Source organism: Lithobates pipiens, unplaced genomic scaffold, assembly GCF_037356315.1.
Source record: "Lithobates pipiens isolate NorthernLeopardFrog02 unplaced genomic scaffold, aLitPip1_a1.2 Scaffold_8, whole genome shotgun sequence".
Lineage (NCBI taxonomy): Eukaryota > Metazoa > Chordata > Amphibia > Anura > Ranidae > Lithobates > Lithobates pipiens.
The window spans coordinates 469,382,826-469,405,675 of NW_027507903.1; the positions used below are offsets into that span (position 1 = coordinate 469,382,826).

Consider the following 22,850-nt stretch of genomic DNA (forward strand, 5'->3'; position numbering starts at 1 on the left):
AGACCGCTAGGGCCTCACAAACGAACCCGGAACACGTGACTTCAACCTCTTAAGTACCCTTCCCCAGACTCCTCAGCGGGGCCCGGCGCACCCACTGATTGGTTCCGAGAAAGCCGATACCCAAAACATCCAACCAGGCCTGGTTCTGAGCCTGTCATGTGCACCTCACTGTACACATGACCAGGCAAAACTCTAACACAGCCCAGCCAAACTGATGTCAAAGATAAACCTACACAATTAACCCTCAGAACCTCTTTATTGTTCTGAGGCAAAAACGACATTTGTACATGAATGACACTTTGTCCAAAGTGTAACTGCTGCATATAGGCTACAGGAGTTCAGCTAAATCATTTCGATTTTTATTAATTTCCTTTGTTTTGGGTTGACCTAAACGCAAGAGTTTCTTTTGTCTTGCCGGAGACCATGTGTATGTGTATAATTATAGTAGAGTTGCCACCTGTCCAGGATTCACCCTGACAGTTTGGGTTTGGAATCATGCGCTCGGGGTTCAGACCTCCTGAATCCTGAACACATTATTCAGACCAGACTATGGGGTTGCAGTTGTGTAAGCCGAGAGTGTCTCTTTCCCGCTGCCCAAAGCCAGCACTAACAACTACCCCTCCCCCCACACAGATGGGAGAGGAGAAAGGGCTTTATCTGCTCCTCTTCCTCCCGCCCCTACTGCTCTGTGTCTACCCACACTCCAGCAGCCTCAGCTACATCTGGATGAGAGCTGACTGCCAAGGGGTGAGTGAGCTCACCATCCATCCCTGTCTGTGATTGACGTCTACCCCCTTCTCTCTCCTGCCTCTAAGTGAGTACACTAAGGTAAATCAGGGTTCTCAGAGTCCTCACCGTACAACAGAGTTCCCCCTTAGATCAGGGTTCCCTAAACATCCCTTATGTTGGAGTCCCCCCTTACATCATACAGTGTAAGGGAACTCTGCGAGTTCAGAAGTAAAAGGGGAACTCTGTGGATTCTGATGTAAAGGGGGACTCTTGTGATTAACTTAATTTCATTAGAATTGTTATTTAATTGCAAAAAAGATTGCTGTGCACGGCTAAAGTGTTCGGGTTTGACTTGAAGAAAAGGTGGCACTGGCAATCCTAAATTATAGGCCTGGGCATAGTTGGGGTTCTATCCAGGAGACAAAAAGCCAGTGCAGAGAGAGCTTCAAGAGAGGTACCGAGTGGTACGTAAGCACAGTGGTGCTATGCAGCAGTCTGTAGGACCATACCAAAGGCCTAGGCTTGAGGTCTGAGCAGCTGTGCTGCAAGAGTAAGCCAGGAGGCCAAAGTCATTTCATTTTCTATTTTGGGGTGATGGTGGAAACCTTTGCATGGGGTAGACTTTTGTTCTGTAGAACTTTTTTCTTTTTCTTATATGTAAAAGTGGGCCAAGAAGGACTATCTGACTGAACTAAACTCATTGCTAAGCACAACACTTAAGCCAATACCCCAAAAATATCACAAAGAGAACAATACTGTATAGTGTGTGCCTGTGTATAGAGGACATTATTATATAATGTGTTTTTGTATCTGTGTATAGGAGACATTACTGGTATAGTGTTCACGTGTTTAAGAGACATTACTGGTACAATGAGTGTGTATCTATATGTAGGGGACATTACTATATAGTGTGTGTCTGAGTATAGAGGATATTACCATATAGTGTGCATCTATTTGTGTAAAGGGGACTTTACCATATAATGTGTATTTATAGAGAACATTACCAGTATAGAGTGTGTATCTCTGTATAGGGGACATTACCATATAGTGTGTAGGTAGTTTGCCTACAGTGTGGGTTTTCTGCATTAGTAAGCTAGTAAGCTTGCCCAGGCTGGGGAAAGGGTTACCTTTCAATACCTCAATTCCTGGGCCTTTGATCTTGGGCTGGCCTTCCAACCTGTGTGGTCTATAAATAGGGGGAAGGTCTGGTTCAGCGGATGGTGCAGGAGCTTGAGAATGAGGGAACACACCAAGCACATGGAGTCCAGGAGTTTGAGAGCTAACATGTAACCCCACAAGATGCCGGGGTTCTGGTGGACACTACAAGTATTTGGAAATCGCTAATCATGGACTAACACCTCTAAAGGTATGCCTGGGCAGCCAACCTTCCTTAGTTAGTTTAGGATCTGGACTATGTTGTACCTGTTATTTGTTCTGCCATGAAGAGTTATGCCGCGTACACATGATCGGAATTCTTGTCGGAAAAAGTTCTGATGGTTTTCCCGCTGGAATTCCGACGGGATTTAGCTCAAGTTGTCTTGCATACACACGGTCACACCAAATTCCGACCGTCAAGAATGCAGTGACGTACAACGCATATGAGGGGACTAGAAAAAGGAAGTTCAATAGCCAGTAGCCAATAGCTTCCATCTTGTAGTTGAATCTGAGCTTGCGTGAGTTTTTGCGTGTCGGAATTGCATACACACGATCGGAATTTCCGATAGAAAGTTTTTCCGTCGGGAAAATTGAGAACATGCTATCAATTTTTTTCTGGCGGAAATTCCGACAGCTCAATTCTGATGGAGCCTACACACGATCGTATTTTCCAATGAAAAGCTCTCATCGGTCTTTTACTGGCCGAAATTCCGATCGTGTGTACGCAGCATTAGAGTAAAGTTGTCAAACTGTTCCATGCCTGGTCTGAAGTCATTCAAAAGGGTGCATGATGGTTTCTGGCATATGAAAGAACAGGGTCAGTAAAGAACACGTGGGGTATGAAGCAAGGTCAATACAAAGAGTTACTTCAGTAAGAAAAGTTGGAGGAGGAATGCAGTTGCTATGGGTAACCAGTATTTAGTGCAAAGTACAAAGCAGCCATGATCAAGTGTAACACCTGGCAGAGGTGACAGGTCCTCCAGTAGCGAGGGGGTCAGTGATCTGGCTCCCTCCCTAACGGTCGCTTCCCCAACAGCAACCGGGACTGAACCCATGGTACAGAGGCCTCATGTATCTGGCCGCATGGTACGGTAGAGAAGGATTCAAGTGTGAGCATACATGAGGCCTGCCTTAGGTGCTCACGTGATTTTGAATCCGACATCACTGTGCAACTTCATTGCAGCTTGCATAGGACTTCTTTAACAGAAGTCAATGCAAGTCCTGTTGAAGTCACCCCAGAGTAGTGCAGGAACCTTTTTCTAAGTTACAGAGACTTCAGTCGCACCGATTATAACAGTTCCATTTCTGTTAATGGGGCGCAACTTGTCATGCGACTTTGAACTCTCAAGTCACATGACAAGCCATGGCAGTGTGAACTGGGGCTAAAGGAACGCAGAGACTGAGCAAACACAACCACAGGTGCTAATCTGACAGGTGTGCAGGTGCCGGTGAGTATCCCCAAATGCAAACTGGCTGCACCCACATAGAGGTCAAATTAGAACCTGTGGCTGTGTTCTTACAGCTGCTGCATCACCATAACGTAACATATACTGCCTACACACAGCTCCGGGCAGACTAAGCTACATAAATGAAACGCTGATTCACAATGTACAAGCCCTATGATTTCTGCCAGGTAGGCTGTACGCATACCCATGATTTCTAACAGCAGCCCTGTCGCCCACATCCCGAAGCATCAGAGAGCAGAGGAGGGTAGAGTCTGCTAGGGTAGCAAGGAAAAAGGTTAGTATAGCTGCTTGTTTCTCTTTTCATTTCCAACACTTTTTAAATTCAATTTCAAGGTAGAAGTACAAAACAAGAGAGCCCTTACAGAAACAATTAAATATTGCTCATGAAAAGGGTACAGTCAGTTGTTTCAGCACATGCAATGGTAGCACAATAACCAACTCATATACAAGAAAAGTGATAAGAATACATAATATACAAAATAATAAACCCTGTTATCGATGGAGATATAGAACTCAAAGTAGTTGTAAACCCTCACATATACCCAATGAAGTGACTGGCCTCAGGTGATACACGGAGATGAAACAAATGTTTCCACATAAGTTGTACCTGTTTATCTACAGCAATAATTCTCTACAGCAGGGGTTAGCAACCTTTTTCCACTTAAGGGCCGGATTTAATGTATGTGAATGCATGGAGGGCCGCATTCACCTGCTAATAAATGAAGATAATAAAAATCCCCACATAGTAATAATAACAGTACAGGTTTACCTCACTAAGGTGCTTCACTAATACAAAACCAGTTCACCCTGAGGGAGCATGTGGCTGGGGATTCGGATTTTACTGCCCCCTCTCCTATCATGGCACCCAAGGGTGGCTGACGCCAGCTCTGCCAGCCAGCATGGTCTGGAGATGGGGTTCCTGTCCCTAGGGGCGATGGAGCCCCTGTCCCCAGGGGTGATGGGGTCCCTAATAGGATCCCCCCATTACAGTATTTTCTGTACCCAATAGCATTGTCCTCTGTCCCCTTCACATCACTCCCATAGTGTTCTCTGCCCCCCTCCCCCTATAGCAAGTTTCTTGTGCCCCAAAGCATTGTTCTCTGTCCCCTGCACCCCCCCCCCACTGTAGTGTCCTCTGTAACCCCCATAGTGTTCTCTGTCCCCACCATAGTGTCCCCAGCACCCCCCATAGTGTCTTCTGCCCCCCTCCATTCCCCCCCCCCCCCCCCCCCCCCCACACACACACACACACAGTGTAGGTAGAACTCTCCTACCTTACACAGCAGAGCAGAGCAGAGATCGATATCACAGGGCTGGATGGGGGCGGTAACTGCTGGTTACCTTTTAACATTAACAGGCTGGTGATCGGTTGCTAGGATTGGCCGGCAACCAATCACCTGCTGTGTAATGTAAAAAACTCTAGCGGTTCCCGTCCCCATCCATCCCTGTGATATGAAGACATCTAGCGGTGGTGGGCTACGGGTTGCTGACCCCTGCCCTAGAGTCATTCAAAGTGCAGAATTTACACAGGATCCCTCAGCTCTAAAAAGCAAGGGGCAGAGAGAGATGACATTACATCAGTGAGGAGAGCTCTGAGAGCTGATTGGAGAGAAGGGACACCCCCCCCTACACACACACACACGCACACACACAGGAACAGAACAGAGGCTGTCAATCACAGGCTGTGTCACCCCTGGTCACCATGTGACTTATACCTATAGCAGAGGATTGAGTCAGCGGACAGAAATTACACTTAGAGCTCTAGATTGAGACAAGTACACACTATAGAGGGATATGCTTTGTTTACATTTCATATCTGGGGTTTACAACCACTTTAAAGGTCACCTGTGGCCCTCAGGGCAGTTTGAGGTTTTCCCAAGAAATGGGAGGCCATCCCATCTAGGTATACATGGGTGTAGGCTCAGACTCTCTAGGGATGACTTTTGCTTAAAGTTACATGAAATAGGGTCTGAACTAATCCAATCAAATCGTCCCCATTCTGGGGATCCAGTTTCTCTTTTCCTAGACAAAAGAGTGTTTAACCCTAGCAGCGCAGGAAGTCCCACTGCAATGGTAACTTCTTCACTTAACCTGGAGATGTTTCAAGTTCTACACTTGGCAGATTGCCTGGGATGCTTTCTTTTGACAGTTGAGTGAGCAAATAATCTCTCCACTTGTTTATATGAAAGAATTGCCTACTCTCAGCGGAAGCGATCGTCGGGGGGGGGGGGGGGGGGGGAATGAATCAAGATTTTGTTTTTTTAACGATTAATCATGCAGCTCTACTATATACCCTATCTGTAATGCTGACCTATATACCCTGATCTATGAGGCTGAGCTATATACTCTATCCTGTGATGCTGAGCTATATACTCTGTCCTGTGATGCTGAGCTGTATACTTTGTCCTGTGATGCTGAGCTGTATACTTTGTCCTGTGATACTGAGCAGTATACTTTGTCCTGTGATGCTGAGCTGTATACTCTGTCCTGTGATGCTGAGCTGTATACAACCGACACTATGGGTGGAAGCAAGTGGAATACAGGGGACAGTGTGGGTGGATTCTATAAGGGGTGGGGCTTATGAGAAGTGTGAGGGGTTAAAAAGGAAGGGCGGTATCTGGGGCCCCCTATCCTAAAACTTCACCAGCTGCCACTGTTAATTTCCATAAGAAAGTAATATACTGCACAAATTATTATATTTTGTTTTTAAGGTAATTGACTATATTTTCAAAATCTGTACTCAAGCAGGTGGCTTAACTTCAAACCAGTAATTTCACAGTAAATAGATAAATAATACATGATTATGTTATAACATATAGCATAATAATATATGATTTAGCTTGATTAAAACAGTACCTTTTCAGCAGGTAGCAGATTCTCATTCTCCCTCTTAACTGTATAAGAAAAACGTGGGATTATGGGTAAATCTTATACCCATAAACGCATGCTTTTTCCTTCTAGTTAAGAGCGCTGGGCTGGAAGGGAGCATTTCTCTTTATGATACATGCCCCCTTCTATAACACTGCAGTGAGTGGACAGCCTCCACTGCAGCATTTTTATTGGTCAATTTGTTCCAATGGTGCTTTACTATTGGTCCAAGGCTCCAAGCTATCCATTAAGCTCAGTGCCTCTGACAAAAAGTGGGAGGCACTGTGAGCTCATCCTCTCAGTCTATTGCTAACAGAGTGTGCCAGCTTTTATTTAAACTGGCTGCTCTGTATTTAGCATCTGACAGGTTGCACAAGAAGCCCCGTTTTTTCTGAACTATATGTGGCAGGAGCCTCAAATTTTGACCAGTGGTGGGGTGGGACTTCAGCTACCTACCCCCCAGGTCTCCAAGCTACGACCTTGAAGCACGTTAATTTATTTTATTTTTGTTTTTTTTGGCTCTGCCTCCCCTGACTGCATGTCCCTGCAAGAAACAATTTTTGACACATCCTTTATCAAAATAAAGTGTCCCTAGATGTATTCATCTTCAATCACGATGCCCACCAACCTGAAAAATTGCAAAAATCACTTTGCTTCCTAGGAGGCTACCCGCCGCCTGCCCTCTCTTCATTTTGACAGTTTTTATATAGGCAAGGAGCGGGTCCATCCGAGTATGTCACACAGTGGCACCACCCTATATCAGAAAAGTCACATGACATCAGCGTCGTGATTGACGATGGATACTTAAAGGGACACAATTTTTCTTTTATTTTTTTAATAAAGGAATTGTCAAAAACTGTCCTGCGTTTTTTTTCTTTTTGACACTTTTTTGGTGACTTGGTAGGGATTCTATGTACCTGATACACATTAACATAGGGTGGGGGTCCCCTTGTTAAAGGGGGCTTCCAGATCCCGATACCCCCCACTTGCAGACCCTGACAACCACAGCTCAGTGTTGTTGGGAGGAGGCTGTTGTCCCCATCAACATGGGAACAAGATGCTTTGGGTTGGGGGGGCGCAGAGCCCCCCTACTCCAAAGCACCCACCCCCTCATGTTGAGGGCATGTAGCCTGGTATGGGACAGGAGCGAGGGGGGGCTAGCTTATCCCGCCCCCCCTCTTCCTGACCTGCAGGGCTGCATGCTCGGATAAGGGTCTGCTATGGATTTTGAGGGGGGCCATTACATTCATCGGTCAGTGGGGAAGCACACTAACAGATGATGACTCCCGGCTGTTAAGCACAAAGAAACCACTACTCCCAGGTGAGTGAGACAGACCATAATCTTTAGAGCATGCTGCAGCCGTGGGGTGCACGCCCTGCCACTGCCAGCAGAAACTGAATGAACCAAAAAAGACGAATGGCTGCACTCCTACATGATGCAAAAAATGGGCTTTATTGTTAAAACTTGATAAAACAACAAAACATAGGCAGTGGACAAAAAAGGTTGACGCGTTTCACACGGGAGTTATGCTTTATCAAAACCACCTCCTGGCAATTAAGGACGTGGGCGGCTTTCCAGCCCGCTGCTTAACAACCAGCTATTTCTTCACACAGAATTAGAATCGGTTGATCGCTTTTTGATCGATCCAAATTCTAATTGTTCTTAAAAGTTGAAATACGTTAGAAAACAAATAAACAAAGCAAATTTAAACGTATTTCAGTGAAATTCGTTACTATTCATTACTATTTAATTCAAAGATTTGGATACATCAGAATCGCCAAATAATCAAAAATTTGTTCGAATTTGTATTCGGAGCGAAACAAATTGCACACATCTAGCAAAAATGGCCTGGTCTTGAAGGCTGTAAAACCTTCTAGAGGTCAAGGTGTTAAACAGCTGTAGAGGTGGCTGCTGATAAACAGGTACAAGTTATGGAGAAGGAATTGTTTGTTGTGTGTATCACCTGAGGCCAGTCATCATACTAGGTATATGTAATGGCGCGTACACACGAGCGGACTGTATGGCGTACTTAGTCCGTCATACAATCCGACGGACAGTCCGTCATACTTTCGACTGAACGGACTTGACCATACACGGATGCACAAACAGTCCGTCGAAAGCTTGCGCGATGACGTGTACAGCACGTACGACTGGACTAGAAATAGGAAGTCCAATACACAGCAAAGCACCCTTCCGGCGTGTAAATCCTTTCTGGGCATGCGCCATTCTTAGTCCGTCGAACTAGCCTACTGACGAGCGGATTGTCCGCTGAAACCAAAGTACGACGGACAGAATTTCGAAAAATACGAAATACTTAGTACGCCAGACTGCATGCTGAAAAAGTCCGCTGAAGCCCACACACGAGCGCACTGTCCGCTGAAATGTGTTTCGACGGACTAAGTACGCCATACAGTCCGCCCGTGTGTACGCGGCATTAGACCCATTTCACACTGGAGCCATTTTCAGGCGCTAAACAGCTAAAAATAGAGCCTGTAAAGTGCCTGGAAAATGCCTCTCCTGCAGCCCCAGTGTGAAAGCTTGAGTGCTTTTTACACTGGAGCGGTGCACTTGCAGTATCTTTGGAGCAGTTTAGGAGCGGTGCATACCGCCCCTGCCCATTGAAAGTAATGGGCACCGCTGCTTCGGCAATGGTGCTTTTCTAGTGCATTTAACACTTTCTTCGGCCACTAGCAGTGGATAAAAGTGCCCCCCGTTAGTGGGCAATAAGTACCGCTAAAATGTCGGTAAAGCACTGCTAAAACTAGCGGCGCTTTACGACTAACGCAGAGCGGTGCCAGTGTGAAAGGGGTCTTAGGGTTTACAACCATTTTAACAGTTTTACTGCTGTAGCACCCTGTAGCTTAGGCAGCGAGCTCCTCACAAATTTACTTGCCAAGAGTAGTTATCCTAGTTGATTGATAGTGATCTATTGATTTCTCCCTAAGTTTGGCCTTGTTGCACTTTTCTCTTCTACCACTAGCTGGTCGGGTACTTGGTGGTACTAGATATGAGAGGGGCAACCCAAGGTCAGGTTATGGGTATATGGGGTATCTCAGCCAATGGGCAAGGGTTTTCTTGAATCCCTTTGCCTGATGGGAGCCCATATATATTTGGGTGGAGTCAGGTGACCTGTGTTCTGTGCCACCTGGACCGCTGTCTGGGTAGACATATGTCATATGCCCCTGGATGCTAGGCCCGGAGATTGGGCCTATCCTGGGGGCATCTGGCTGCCAGGCTGTGTAAGGGCCTATAGAGGAAGTAAGAGGGCAGCGCAAGGTTGGGATTGCGGCTTGCAATCCAACCAAAAGTGACGATTTTGCCGGGAACCTATTGGAGGTAGAAGGGGAGCTGCCGCCACTAAGGGGCTGACCACCTTTACCAGGAAAAACAGTAAGTAACTGAAGCAAGTACTGGAACAGTATTCTCACCGAATGGGCACGGTGGAGAATCTGGAAACGTCAAACGGTGATCAAGTCAGGGACCCATATGATGCTTGCAGAGCATATCAAGCCAGGGACTGAGCCAGTCAGCAGGGGTGAAGCTTGAGAAGTATCTGGAGTGCCAAGATAGGGAGCCAGAAGGGAAGCATGGGTGATGCTTGAAAGAGATACCCCTGCAAAGATTGGAGAAGCTCAAGGGATTTAGAGTCAGTGAATCAGTGGGTCTAGTGAGAGACCGGGAACTCAGTGTTGAAAAACTACAAGGAGGAGTTGTAGTGAAGGTGAAAGAACTGTTCCGTTTGAGTTAGAAACTGTGTTGCCATAGGAGACAGCATTCCTGCATGTGCAGATGTGGTGCAATGCTGGGGCCTTTCCCTGCAAGGCTGTCCTCCTATTGAAGTCTTGGAGTCTGCCAATTGAATCTACAACTACTTAAGGTTGTCCTGGTCCTAGCCCTCTTTCCCCCAAAAATACAAAAAAGGACTGTTAAAAGAAATAAAACCTCTTTTACAACCAAGAAGTGTCTGATGCCAAAGACTTTGCACCCACTATGCCTCACTGCCCACTACATAGGGAAGGATGTCAGTTATCTTTAGCCTTGGAGGTTCTCATTAGACTGGAAGAGGCTAAAGACTTTGCTTTACTGCTATATGTAACTGGCCTCCCAAAATGTCTATATTAGGGGTAACTGCACTGAGAGTATCTGTGCTGGGGGTTTGTGCTGAAGGGTTAGGCTGAGGGGGTTATACTTTGGGGGTTTGTACTGAGGGGTTACATACCTTCCAACTTTCTGAGATGGGAATGAGGGGCATCTATTAGCAAAAGTTTGTAGGCATAGGACACACAACCTGGCAAGCCCCCCTTAAAGGAGAATTGTACTAAAAAATGATTAGTTAAACCCACAAGTGCTTTTTTACCACTACTATTCCTTCATACTGGCTTTTGCCATTTACAAATGCAGCAATTTAGAAATTGAATAAAAAAGGTTTAGCCCTGGGAAACACTTTTTGATAGATAAGAAGTGCATTTTATATACAAGTATATAGATTAGACCAAAATGAGGGACAAATGAGGAGGAAAGAGGGACTTTGTTACAAATGAGGGACAGTCCCTCGAAATCAGGGACAGCTGGAAGCTATGTGTTTAGAATGGAACGGGTGGTCTGTACAAGAGAAGGTCTGCACTGAGGGGGTCGACTCTGTACTGGGACACAGGGGGGGGGGGGGTCTGTCTGAAGGGTTAGGCTGATAGGGTGGGTCTATACTGAGGTGGCAGGCTGGGAGGGGAGATTCAGAGCAGTGGGGGAGAATCCATACTGGGGGAATAATGGGGTTGTTGAGCTCTGTATGTGGGGGATGTGGGGGGGGGGGGGTTGCCCTGGCAGGAAGGGGGTAATTTATGGTTATGTTCTGTGCAGTGACTGGTCATTACTCCTTACACCTACACTCAGAGTGTAGATACAAATACTTTGGCATATGTTTGCTGTGTGTGCACTGTATGTTGAGCATTTCCACTGCCTGGCATTGTGTAATATTGATGAGATGGCCTCTTGGGTATTTACATTGCTTGGCATCCTGTAATATTCATAAGGAGGGACTGCTGGGTATATAAATTGCCTGGCATTGTGTAGTATTGGTGGGAAGAAGCTCCACCTTGGTATATACATTCATTGTTCAGCATGATTAAACATTGGTGAACAGGGGCAACTGGATATATCCAGGACTTGGCATTGTGTAATATTGTGGCAGAGATATGTAGGGTGAATGTAGTGTCTGGCACCATACAGTATTGGTGAGGAGAAGATGTTGGATACAAACAATACCAATAAACATGAGTTGTTTTAATGATGAGGAAACCTGGATACATTCACTGCACAGCAACATCTGTAGTTAGATAAGAGGGGCTCCATGTTATATACTCTGCCCAGCAGTATGTATTTTTTATTGAGGAAAGCCTCTTGGATATACAAACTGTTTTGCATCATTTATTGCTGGTGAAGAGGGGCTTATATACCGTGCCCTGCATCATGGAATATTAGTATGGAGGATTGGGGGGGAGGGGAGGGGCACCATGGGATTTACACATCCTGGCATCCTTTAATATTAGTGAGAAGGCAATCCTGGGTGTGTGCAGTGGAAGGCATAGAATAATCTGCTGCAGGAGGGGCAGTGAGCTGGCAGAGAATGATGTCATGTGAGGAGGGATCTCTCTGGTCCTGATGAGAGGAGATGCAGATGTCTCCTCATCTCGGCTCTGTCTTCTCCTCAATGATTCCTGGCTACACACTAACATCAGGCCTCCATTCCACATTCCAAGCCTCGGCTATTGTCTGTCTGCTGACACTTCACATCAATGGTGACGGAGCAGAGGAGAAGATTGTACGCCTCAATGATTCCCTCCATCCTGTGTATACTGGGGCTCTGGGTTCAGGTGAGAAATGGCCTCACTCTATTACTATCTATTACTATCTGCTCACAGTGTGTCAGCATCTGGAGGAAGGAATTGAATGTATACTGTTTATATATCTGTAAATGGGGGAGATGTATCTGTGTACAGAGGACATTACCACAAAGTGTACATGTATCTATGTATAGGGGTCATAAGCATTTTAGTGTGCTTGTACCAGTGTATAGGGGACATTACCCTATAGTGCATATCTATAGGGGATTTGACTGTATAGTGTGTGTGTGTGTGTGTCGGTGTAGGAGACATTATCATATAGTGTGTTGTGTGTATTTGTGTATAGAGGATGTTACGTATTTTGTGTGTATATATCTGTGTATGGGGGATTTTACTGTTCATCTGTGTATAGAGGACATTACTGTATACTCTGTGTGTATCTGTGTATAGGGGACATTATAGTATTGTGTGTATGTATTTGTGTAGAGGAGACATTACCTTGGGGTGTGTGTGTGTGTATCTGTGTGTAGTGGGCGTTACCGTATTATGTGTGTATGTATCTGTGTATAGGGGAAATTGAGTATAATTAATATATGTATAATATTGTATTTTATATATATATATATATATATATATATATATATATATCATCACTATATAGTGTGTGTGTGTAGCTGTATATAGGGGACATTATAGTATTGTGTGTGTATTTTGTGTAGGGGAGACATTACCGTATAGTGCGTGTGTATTTGTGTATAGTGGGTGTTACCGTATTATGTGTGTATGTATCTGTGTATAGGGGAAATGTTATATAATGTATTTATATATATATATATATATATATATATATATATATATATATATATATATATATATATATATATATATAGATGCTGGCATGGTGTATGCCTTTGCATGCAGTACATTATTGCTGCCCCTGTATTGTCTGAGTGATTTCATTGGTCGGATAGTGTACTGTGCAGCTTCAATATGGTCACTTTAGGTCCATTTCCTTTGAATAAAATTGCGAGTAGGGAAAGCTTATACCACTTTTCTAAGGGTTGGTTGTTGGTCCCCCAATATGTGATTTTTCTCAATTCGCTATATTTAGGAAAAAAAATAGATTTCTGTGTGACGAGAGACAGAATAGATATTCTGAACACACGTAAACGCATGTAAACTAAAGTACATTTAAATGCAGGAAAACTAGATCTGAATAAAGTTTATACTTCCCAGATCACTTATAGACTAGTGTAACGTAAAGCTGGCCATAGTTGGATTGAAGTTTGGACTCATGTGTGGCCATTCTTGTTTGACAGAAGTCAATCGTTAGATCGACACTGTTAAACTGGAATGTTGGAAAGCTTTTGCCGATCGGCTGCAGCCACTGATCGCTGCATTCTGAGAGTCCTGCTGTGAAACATCTTAGCGGTCGGAAGAGGTTTCCTCCATACACCTTGCTTGTGAGAATGGAGGAATCTGTTCATTTTTTAGCTTACCAACTGGCTGAACAGAAAAAAAAAAAAAACGTATTTATATTTAGCTTAATGCCTGGTACACACAATGAGATTATCGGACAAATCATCATTTTTTATTTTTATTTTATTTTTTGCACGCCAGTCTCATATCGAAAATGATGAGGTTACTAAAGTGATGAAAATTCTCATACGATAGAATAAAAATTCAGAAGTAATGTATTGTACTGTATTTGGATTGCATTTTCAGGCGGAAACTGTACTGATGAAACAAAAATTGTGCGATCTGGTACCGTACAAGAAACATTTTCATCTTTGTCCCATTGGATAATATTGGATGAACTTTCGTGATCGGCTCTCGAAAGCTGTGTACTAATGATCAGATTATCGTACGACCGCTTCAAAATCTGTATGATTTTCTGATCATGTGTGTGGGCGAGTGGTTCCCACTGCAGGTTCCCATCTGTTCCTGCAGCCACCTGCACAGAAAAACACTGTATATGTGTGTGGGTGTCATTAATCCTAATGGCACCCATGCACACTGGAAATCGCATAAGCCACTATCCGCACTGTAAACCGCATTGCGAGCTGCAATTTCAAATATGGAGCAGGAACCTTTAGCCTGCATTTTCAAGAGGTACAGTAGCTAATTCAAATGAATGGATTGCTGTGCCCCTGCAAAACATGGCATGCAGAGTGTGAGCTAGGCCTTAGCCCTTGTACACACGTTCGGAGATTCCGACGGAATGTGACCTATCGGACCGTTTTGTCAGATAATCCGACTGTGTGTGGTCTGCATCGGACTGTTTCCGTCGGAGTATCCGACGGACCAAGTTTTCCAACTTGTCCGTAAAATTTTCCGACAAAATGCTCCGATTGGACATACTCCGATCATGTGTAGCCTACTCCGACGGACAAAGTGCCACACATGCTCAGGTCAAATTCCTAGACCAAAGCTATTGGCTACAAGCCTGAACGTAGTCCCGTCGTAACGAAATAACGTCATCACATTATGTACAATCAGATTTTCCGACAACTTTGTCCGACCGTGTGTATGCAACAGTTTCGGACAAAATCCAACGGATTTGGTTGTCAGAATGTCCGAACGTGTGTACAAGGGCTCAGGCCTTGATCACACCAGTGCGGCTTTAAAATCGATTTCAGTGCCACAGATCAGTGCGATTTGCACCTCCAATTTCATTGCGACTTCGTTTAACAGAAGTCTAATTTCAAAGTCATTGCGACATGAGTTGCTACAATTTGAACAGTTCCATTGCCAGCAATGGGGTGAGACTTGTCATACGATTTGGAACTGTCAAATCGGATGACAAATCACACCGGTGTGAACGAGGGCTAATGCCGCGTACACACGACCGGACTTTTTAAGGGTCTAGGTCCAACGGTCTTTCCGATGGACTTTCGGCTGAGTTCTGACAGACTTTCCGAATGAACAGACTTGGCCACACACAATCACACCAAAGTCCGACGGATTCGAACGTGATGACGTACGACCGGACTAGAATAAGGAAGTTCATAGCCAGTAGCCAATAGCTTCCCTAGCGTCTGTTTTTGTCCGTCGGACTAGCATACACACGAACGGATTTCTCGATCCGGCGGAGTTCCGATGGAAAAATTTAAAACATGTTCTATTTCTAAAGTCCGCCGGATTTTTGGCAAGCAAAGGTCCGATGGAGCCCACACAAGATCGAATTGTCCGATGGACTCGTTCCGTCGGACCTTTGCTGTCAAAAAGTCTGGTCGTGTGTACGTGGCATTAGAGTTGCAGTATATGATGATATTGCATGATAGCGAGTCCTATTGCTCCTCTTCATTTTGTCTTCATTAAATGAAGGAAATCTTTAGAGGTGTGGAGGAGCTCAGATCAACAAGTGCCACTTGCTGAGCTGGTCAGGAATGTGCACTGACTTGATACTTTTGTCACAGGAGTTTCTGGTTGCTAATTAAACAATGTTTGTTTTAGTCCCATTGTTTTCCAAGCTTTTACAGTTTTGTTTTTTTTAATGCTGAGACACATCATCTTAACTTTGTTTGTTTGTTTAGATCTGTATTACAGAGATTAAAAGGATTCATCATTGTGAGTAAGGTAGAACCAAACAAATATTTCCTAATTTTTTGTAGTATTAAGCATTTAACAGGATCACATTATTTTTTTTAAAAGAAAAAAGTTTTCCCTTTCCTTTTTTTTTTTTTTTCTTAATTTTTCTCCTGGCACTGAACAATAATGCTGCGTACACACAATCGGACTTTCCGGCAGATTAGGTCCGACGGAATCAGTCTATCGGACAATGCGATTTTGTGTGGGCTAATCCGATAGTTTTTCATTAAAAAAAATCAGACGGACCTAGAAATAGAACATGTTTCTAATCTGTCCGACGGACTCAATCCCTATCGAGAAAACCGTTCGTCTGTATGCTGGTTCGACAAACCAAATACGATGCAAGGGAAGCTATTGGCTACTGGCTATTTAACTTCCTTTTTTAGTCCCATTTTACAATATCACGTTCAAAACGAACAGACTTTCGAACGGACTTAGTCCTTTCATGTGTGGCCAAGTTCGTTCGTTCGGAAAGTCCGTTGGAACTCCGCCAAAAGTCCGTTGGACCTAGTCTGCTGGAAAGTCTGGTTGTGTGTATGCAGCAATACTATTGAATTGTTGTATGAACGTCCTATGGGATCGAAACCCAACCACGGCACTACCTGCTTGGAGTTTGCATGCTCTCCCTGTGACTGTGTGGGTTCCCTCTGGGTACTCTGGTTTATTCCCACACTCCAAACACATGCTAGCAGATTAACTGGCTCCAGTCTAAATTGGCCCTAGTATGTGTATGTATGAATGTGAGTTAAAGCGGAGTTCCGGCAAAAATATTTTATTTATTTTTTTGATCCTAGTATTATTGCTAATGAAATTCAAATAAGAGTATACAATGATCTTGATCGATTGTTCAAAGATATAAATTTCTTACTGTAATATTTAATTCCTCAGTTTGTGGCCGTTTCCATCATGAATGTGGCCATGTAAAGCCCAATCGAGATCGCTTTCTGGAATATCTTTGGAGAGGTGCATGCTGGGTAACCAACGTTTGGGGCATATAAGGCACAGAGGGTGATTGTCTGGGTTTGCCACACTCCCTTGAGGATGACGAAATAGCAGTGGGGATCGCTATGGTGGTCTGAGCAGGTAAAGGAGGACCCATGTTTAGTAAGACTGGTGACTCTTGCCCATTTATGACTCTTGCCCATTTATTTATGATAAACTGGGGATTAAAACTGGGGCACAGGGGGGGACTAGATACTTGAGAATGTCCAGGGCCTAGTCATCAGTTTTGCTGAAGTGTAAGGTATTCCTTCATCAATTGGTATAGGTAGGGGTCGCATGTGTTTCAGCCATTTCTGTGTTTGGCGCTCTTCTGGGATACGTCCCTGTTCAGAGGCCTGTGATGGGGAGGGACCTTCTGCCAAACTGTGGGCAGCGGAGGTGGTGTAGCCACAAGGTCTCATTCTGGTAGTTGGGGAACAGGAATTCCCGGACCATCGCAGAAGGCGTGTAGGTCCCCTGGGTATCGTAGGATGGCGGATTTGCCCTGGGGCTAATGCTTAGCCGTGAGGCTGAAGGGGAATCCCCATCGGTAGGGAATGTTTTCGTCTTGCAGAGTGTGCAGCAGGGGTTGAAGAAGCCTGCATTTTTGCAGGGTGATCCATGAAAGGTCAGGAAACAGTTGTACCTGGGCATCTTTGAAAGTCACTTTGTGTGCCAGGCGGGCTTCCGCATGATCTCCTCCTTCAGGGGGTAGGAGTTAATTCTACAAATGACATCTCTTGGTTTGGAGGTGGCATTCTTAGGCGAAGGGCTCGGTGGGCTCTGTCCATTTCAATGTGTTTGGTGGCGGGCTCCCCCAGGAGATTGTTAAACACATCTTGTAGGCTAATTTGTATGTCCTCGGGGCGTTCAGTTTCTGGGATTCCTCTCACTCTGATGTTGTTTCTGCTCCCCCTATTGTCCAGATCTTACACATGATGTTGCATGTCTCTCAGCAGGGTACGGTGGTCTGCTCCCTGTACTTGGGCTCTGTGGACTGCCAGCTTGGTTTCTTGAATTTCTTCTTCAGCCATTTCCACTCTGTCTGCTAAGTGTTTGAGACCTGACTGGAGTATTTGTATTTGTGAGTGACATGTGGACTTTACGTCTTCTATTAGCTGTTTAAAATCTTCCTTAGTGGGGGTCGTCTGCAGGTATAGTTGCCATTGTGGGGGTATAGGGTAGGTCTGGGCTATCATTGGGTCTTGTTGTGGCATAGTTGTGCGAGGCGGCAGAGGCTGAGTGTACTGGCCTGGGCGGTGAGTCCCATTTCCCTCCTCAGGGTAATGCCTGGGTAGGCGGTGGGGGGGGTCCCCCACGGGAGCAGGGGAGCAAACGTTTTGTGCGTAGGTTATTGGTGGTGTGGCCTGGTCTTTGGAGGGGCCGAGGTCCTGAGGGTGAGATAGTCTCTGTGCCTTGGGGGGGTGGTGGTTCAATAACTGCGTGGCAGATGGCCGCCTGGCACCCCGCAGGCTCTTGAGGTATCTGACCGTATACCTGGGGTCTGGCAGGGCCAGGAAATCCATAGAAAAGTCTGAGGATGCAGGGGTCTGTGGCAAGGATGCAGGGGTCTGAGACCGTCCTCAGCAAGCGGGGGAAAGCTTTCGAGCACTGTATATACTGTGGGGGGGGCAGGCATGGCGGCTTGCAGAAACCACGGTAGGGCCTCCTGGGAGGCAGGGCTGTAGGGGGACTCACCGCTCCGGAGGAGGAAGGGGGGTCTGTGGAGCCCATTGGAGTTGATGAGTGGCCCTCGGGGGTCCGCTGTTGTGTAGGAGCCAGCTGGGGGGTTTGAGCTGAGGTCCGGGAGCAGGCTGCGGAGGCATCCGGCGCCATTTTGAGAGCTCCACTGAGCGGCATGTCTGTCGGTGGAAAGAAGGACCGGAGGTCCATGGAGGGTTGGGGGTAACGATGTTCCCTGGGCTGTGGTGGATCAGCTGGTCCTGGATCTGCCCATGTAGTGGAAGTGAATTGTCCCCAAAAGTGCCTGTATTTGCGGGCTGGGAGAGAGCAGGAGGTTTAGGCTTCCATCAAGGTCGACTTCTGGTCACGCCCCTCCAAATATAAATTTTATTGAATATATTGCTAAAAGAAATTAGAAAATGGATGATGGAGCATCAGATTTACCATAGAGCACTGAAATAAAATATCACTATATTGTAAATAAATTCTCAGGCAAGAGGCCAGGGCTTTTTGTTTAGAACTATGACTTTTAGAAGAAGTAATTTAATCTCCTATTTCCTACTTGCGATTACAGTCCATTATCTGTTCACAGCTATAGCCCATTATTTTATTTTTTTAACTCCCAGTGGAGATAAGCCTTCTTAGCAATGATAGTGGTGGCCTAGTATTAAAGACATGTTAGATAAGATAATTTTTTAGACAGCATTGTTCTCTGAAGATTTTTAGCTGTTCTTTAACCACTTGAATACTGTAATACACCTTTATTACAAAGCTATGTTACGGTTTTCAGCACTGTGATAGTTTGACTGACAATTACTTCATTATGCAACACTATACCCAAATTAATTTTATATCTTTTTTTGTGTTAAATAGAGCTTTTTTTTGGTGGTATTTATTAACTGCTGTTTTTTTTTTTACTAAAAAAGAAAAAAAGACCAAACATTTTGAAAAGAAAATACTGTTTCCCTTACTTTCTGGTAAAATAAATCACAATTATTTTACCAGAAAGTAAATCACAATCACAGCAATCACATGGTACCCAGCCCTACAGATAGGCTCGGTACAGTTTCTCTGTGTACCAAGCTGTCTAATGAAAGCTCAGTACACAGCTATTACTGGGCAGATTGGCTGCCCGTCGACTATTTATCCAGTGCGGTTCATAAACAGCACTCAGTAAATAATGGGTCGCTGATCCGCCCTTGAAAACAAACAAAAGTAGAAAAGTGGTTAATCAAGTTAACATTAAAGATACCTAAAGCCCAACAGCCTCCAGCTGTGCTATCACTTTAAATAGTTAAGCTGGCCCAAACTGATTCCTTCTCTAATTGCTGTGGCTGTTCTTCTGTGTTCTAGCAGCAGTATGAGGACTTCCAGTTTGCTGCCGGAACAAAATCAAGTTGGATTGAGCGCTGCTCAGTCATGCACATGAATACAAGGTTTACTTTGAATGGCAGAGGTAGAAATCGTGACATCATCCGCCTGCGTTTCCAGTTCAGCCATTCAGAGTAGGGATGAGCTCAGGCGTGTTCGCATGGTCCACATGCAGATCCCGCCAGGAAGTCGGCGCAGCGCTGGGCTAATCACAGGCAGTAAGAAATTTCCCCCGATGTGCTGCTGCAGAGATCGGACAATGTCTCACTGCCTGTGATTAGCGCAGCGCTGCACCGACTTCCTGGCAGGCTCTGCATGTGGACCATGCGAACACGCCCGAGCTCATCCCTAATTCAGAGGAAGCCTTGTATTCACTGATAAAACACAAGGCTTGCTGTGAATGAATGAGCAGCTCTCAGCCCAACTCACTTTTGTTCTTGTAGAAAATGTCACTGCCTCAACAGGTTGCTGTATACTGTATGTAGTAAATGCTACTTACAGTGTATACAGTACTGCAGTCATTAGTAAGGGAATTATTTTGTATGGGCTACCTTGGCCCAAACGTGCTATTTAAATTTATAGCAAAGCTGGAGTAAGGCATTAAGATGGGCAAGCATTGTAAGATTTAAAGTGGTTCTAAAAGCAGAAGGTTTTTTTAGCTTAGCACATTCTCTGCATTAAGCTAAAAATCCTTCTGTGTGCAGCGGCTCCCCTAATACTTACCTGAGCCCCACTGCGATCCAGCAACGTGCATGAGAGCTTCAGCTCTCCGTGGACTCTCCCTCCCGCTGCTGTCAATCACAGCCAGTGAGCCAATGAGGAGAGAAAGGGGGCAGGGCCAAGTCACAGCTCGATGTGCAAATGGACACGCAGAGCAATGGCTCAGGAGCGAGCCTGCCTGGGTGCCATCGTAACAAGCTGCTTGTTCTGTGGGAACTCGACAGAAGGGAGGTGCCAGGAGCGCCGGCAAGGGACCCAAGAAGTGGTGGATCATGACTGCTCTGTGCAAAACCACGGTACAGAGCAGTTAAGTATGACATGTTGATTATTTTAAAAAAAATAAAAATGCTTTTAATATCACTTTAAGGCTGAACAAGAGAAATCTATTGATCCTCACATCCACGCTAAGCAGTGTGGATGGGTAAATCGTCCCTGATTACTATTGTGTTCTGACCATCGGGCAACATCCACCACTGTCAGAATATCAAACGCACTGCCTCTGTTTTTCACATTGAAGGATATGAAGCAGGAGGGTGTCCGCAGCTCAAACTTTAGCCAGTTCATCAGGAACCGCACGAAATTCGCTCACAGTATGGTTAGCTTTAATCATGTGAATGTAATAGTATAGAGATCTTCAAACGTTTCACCTTCTAAATCTCTGAAGGGAAAAACATAGACAATATAATAAATAATAGAGATGTTTCAAATATAACTGCTGTTTGTGGTTCCATTAGTCATGCTGAATCTGTGGGAAAATATTCTCTCTTGTGGCAGCTTGTTGACAACAGAATGTTGATTTAAACTGCAGACTGTAAATACTTAATTGCCTGGGCTTTGGTACCAAAAACACTGATAGGCTGCATGGAGGCTTGGCACTCATCACTTGACTTGGATGAGATTTGCGCCTAACGATGAAGAAGAAGCTAGTAAGAAATTCAAGGTGCACCACACATTATAAAGAAAAACAAAGTCACATTATGGAATATTTTTCAACACGGCCACCCAATGTCCATGAAGTGCTTTAGCTGGAAATATACTGTATCTCACAAAAGTGAGTACACCCCTCACATTTTTGTAAATATTTTATTATATCTTTTCATGTGACAACACTGAAGAAATGACACTTTGCTACAATGTAAAGTAGTGAGTGTACAGATTGTATAACAGTGTAAATTTGCTGTCCCCTCAAAATAACTCAATACACAGCCATTAATGTCTAAACCGCTGGCAACAAAATTGAGTACACCCCCTACGTGAAAATGTCCAAATTGAGCCCAGAGTGTCAATATTTTGTGTGGCCACCATTATTTTCCAGCACTGCCTTAACCCTCTTGGGCATGGCGCTTACCAGAGCTTCACAGGTTGTCACTGGAGTTCTCTTCCACTCCTCCATGATGACATCATGGAGCTGGTGGATGTAAAAGACCTTGCGCTCCTCTACCTTCCATTTGAGGATGCCCCACAAATGCTCAATAGGGTTTTGGTCTGGAGGAGACATGATTGGCCAGTCACCAATCACCTTTACCCAAGGCAGTGATCATCTTGGAGATGTTGTTGGGGTCGCTATGTTAGAATACTGCACTGTGGCCCAGTCTCCTCAAGGAGGGGATTATGCTCTGCTTCAGTATGTCACAATACATGTTGGTATTCATGGTTCCCTCAATGAACGGTAGCTCCTCAGTGCCGGTAGGATTCATGCAGCCCCAACCCATATCACCCCACCACCATGCTTGACTGTAGGCAAGACACACTTGTCTTTGCACTCCTCACCTGGTTGCCGCCACACCATCTGAACCAAATAAGTGAATCTTGGTCTAATCAGACCACAGGACATGGTTCCAGTAATCCATGTCCTTAGTCTGCATGTCTTCAGCAAATTGTTTGCGGTCTTTCTCATGCATCATCTTTAGAAGAGGCTTCCTTCTGGGACGACAGCCACGCAGTGTGCGGCATATGGTCTGAGCACTCACAGGCTGACACCCCACCCCTTCAACCTCTGTAGCAATGCTGGCAGCACTCATACATCTATTTCCTAAAGACAATCTCTGGATATGACGCTGAGCATGTGTACTCAACTTCTTTGGTCGACCATGGAGAGGCCTGTTCTGAGTGGAACCTGTCCTGTTAAACTGCTGTATGGTCTTGGCCACTGGGCTGCAGCTCAGTTTCAGGGTCTTGGCAATCTTCTTATAGCCTTAAAGTTATTTGCCATGAGGTGCCATGTTGAACTTCCAGTGACCAGTATGGGAGATTGAGAGAACGATAACACCAAATTTAAGACACCTGCTCCCCATCCACACCTAAGACCTTGTAACACTAACGAGTCACATGACACTGGGAAGGGAAAATGGCTAATTGGGCCCAATTTGGACATTTTCACTTAGGGGTATACTCACTTTTGTTGCCAGTGGTTTTGACATTAATAGCTGTGTGTTGAGTTATTTT

At 45.0% G+C, this 22,850-nt stretch overlaps 1 protein-coding gene across 4 annotated transcripts in view; it reads left to right on the forward strand.

The window, feature by feature from the left end:
• The window catches only part of PTPRO (protein tyrosine phosphatase receptor type O), a 112,939-nt gene that overhangs the window by 2,523 nt on the left and 87,566 nt on the right, over positions 1–22,850 (forward strand). For 2 of the 4 annotated variants that reach the window (XM_077468584.1, XM_077468585.1), the window contains exon 1: positions 11,819–12,089. The exons of 1 other annotated variant lie outside the window; for it this stretch is intronic. In XM_077468584.1, the coding sequence (XP_077324710.1) occupies positions 12,012–12,089 (78 nt within the window). In that variant the 5' untranslated portion in view covers positions 11,819–12,011. Of the gene's footprint in view, positions 1–11,817; positions 12,090–22,850 lie in introns of those variants that run through there. One more of the 4 variants, XM_077468582.1, reaches the window with a different exon arrangement.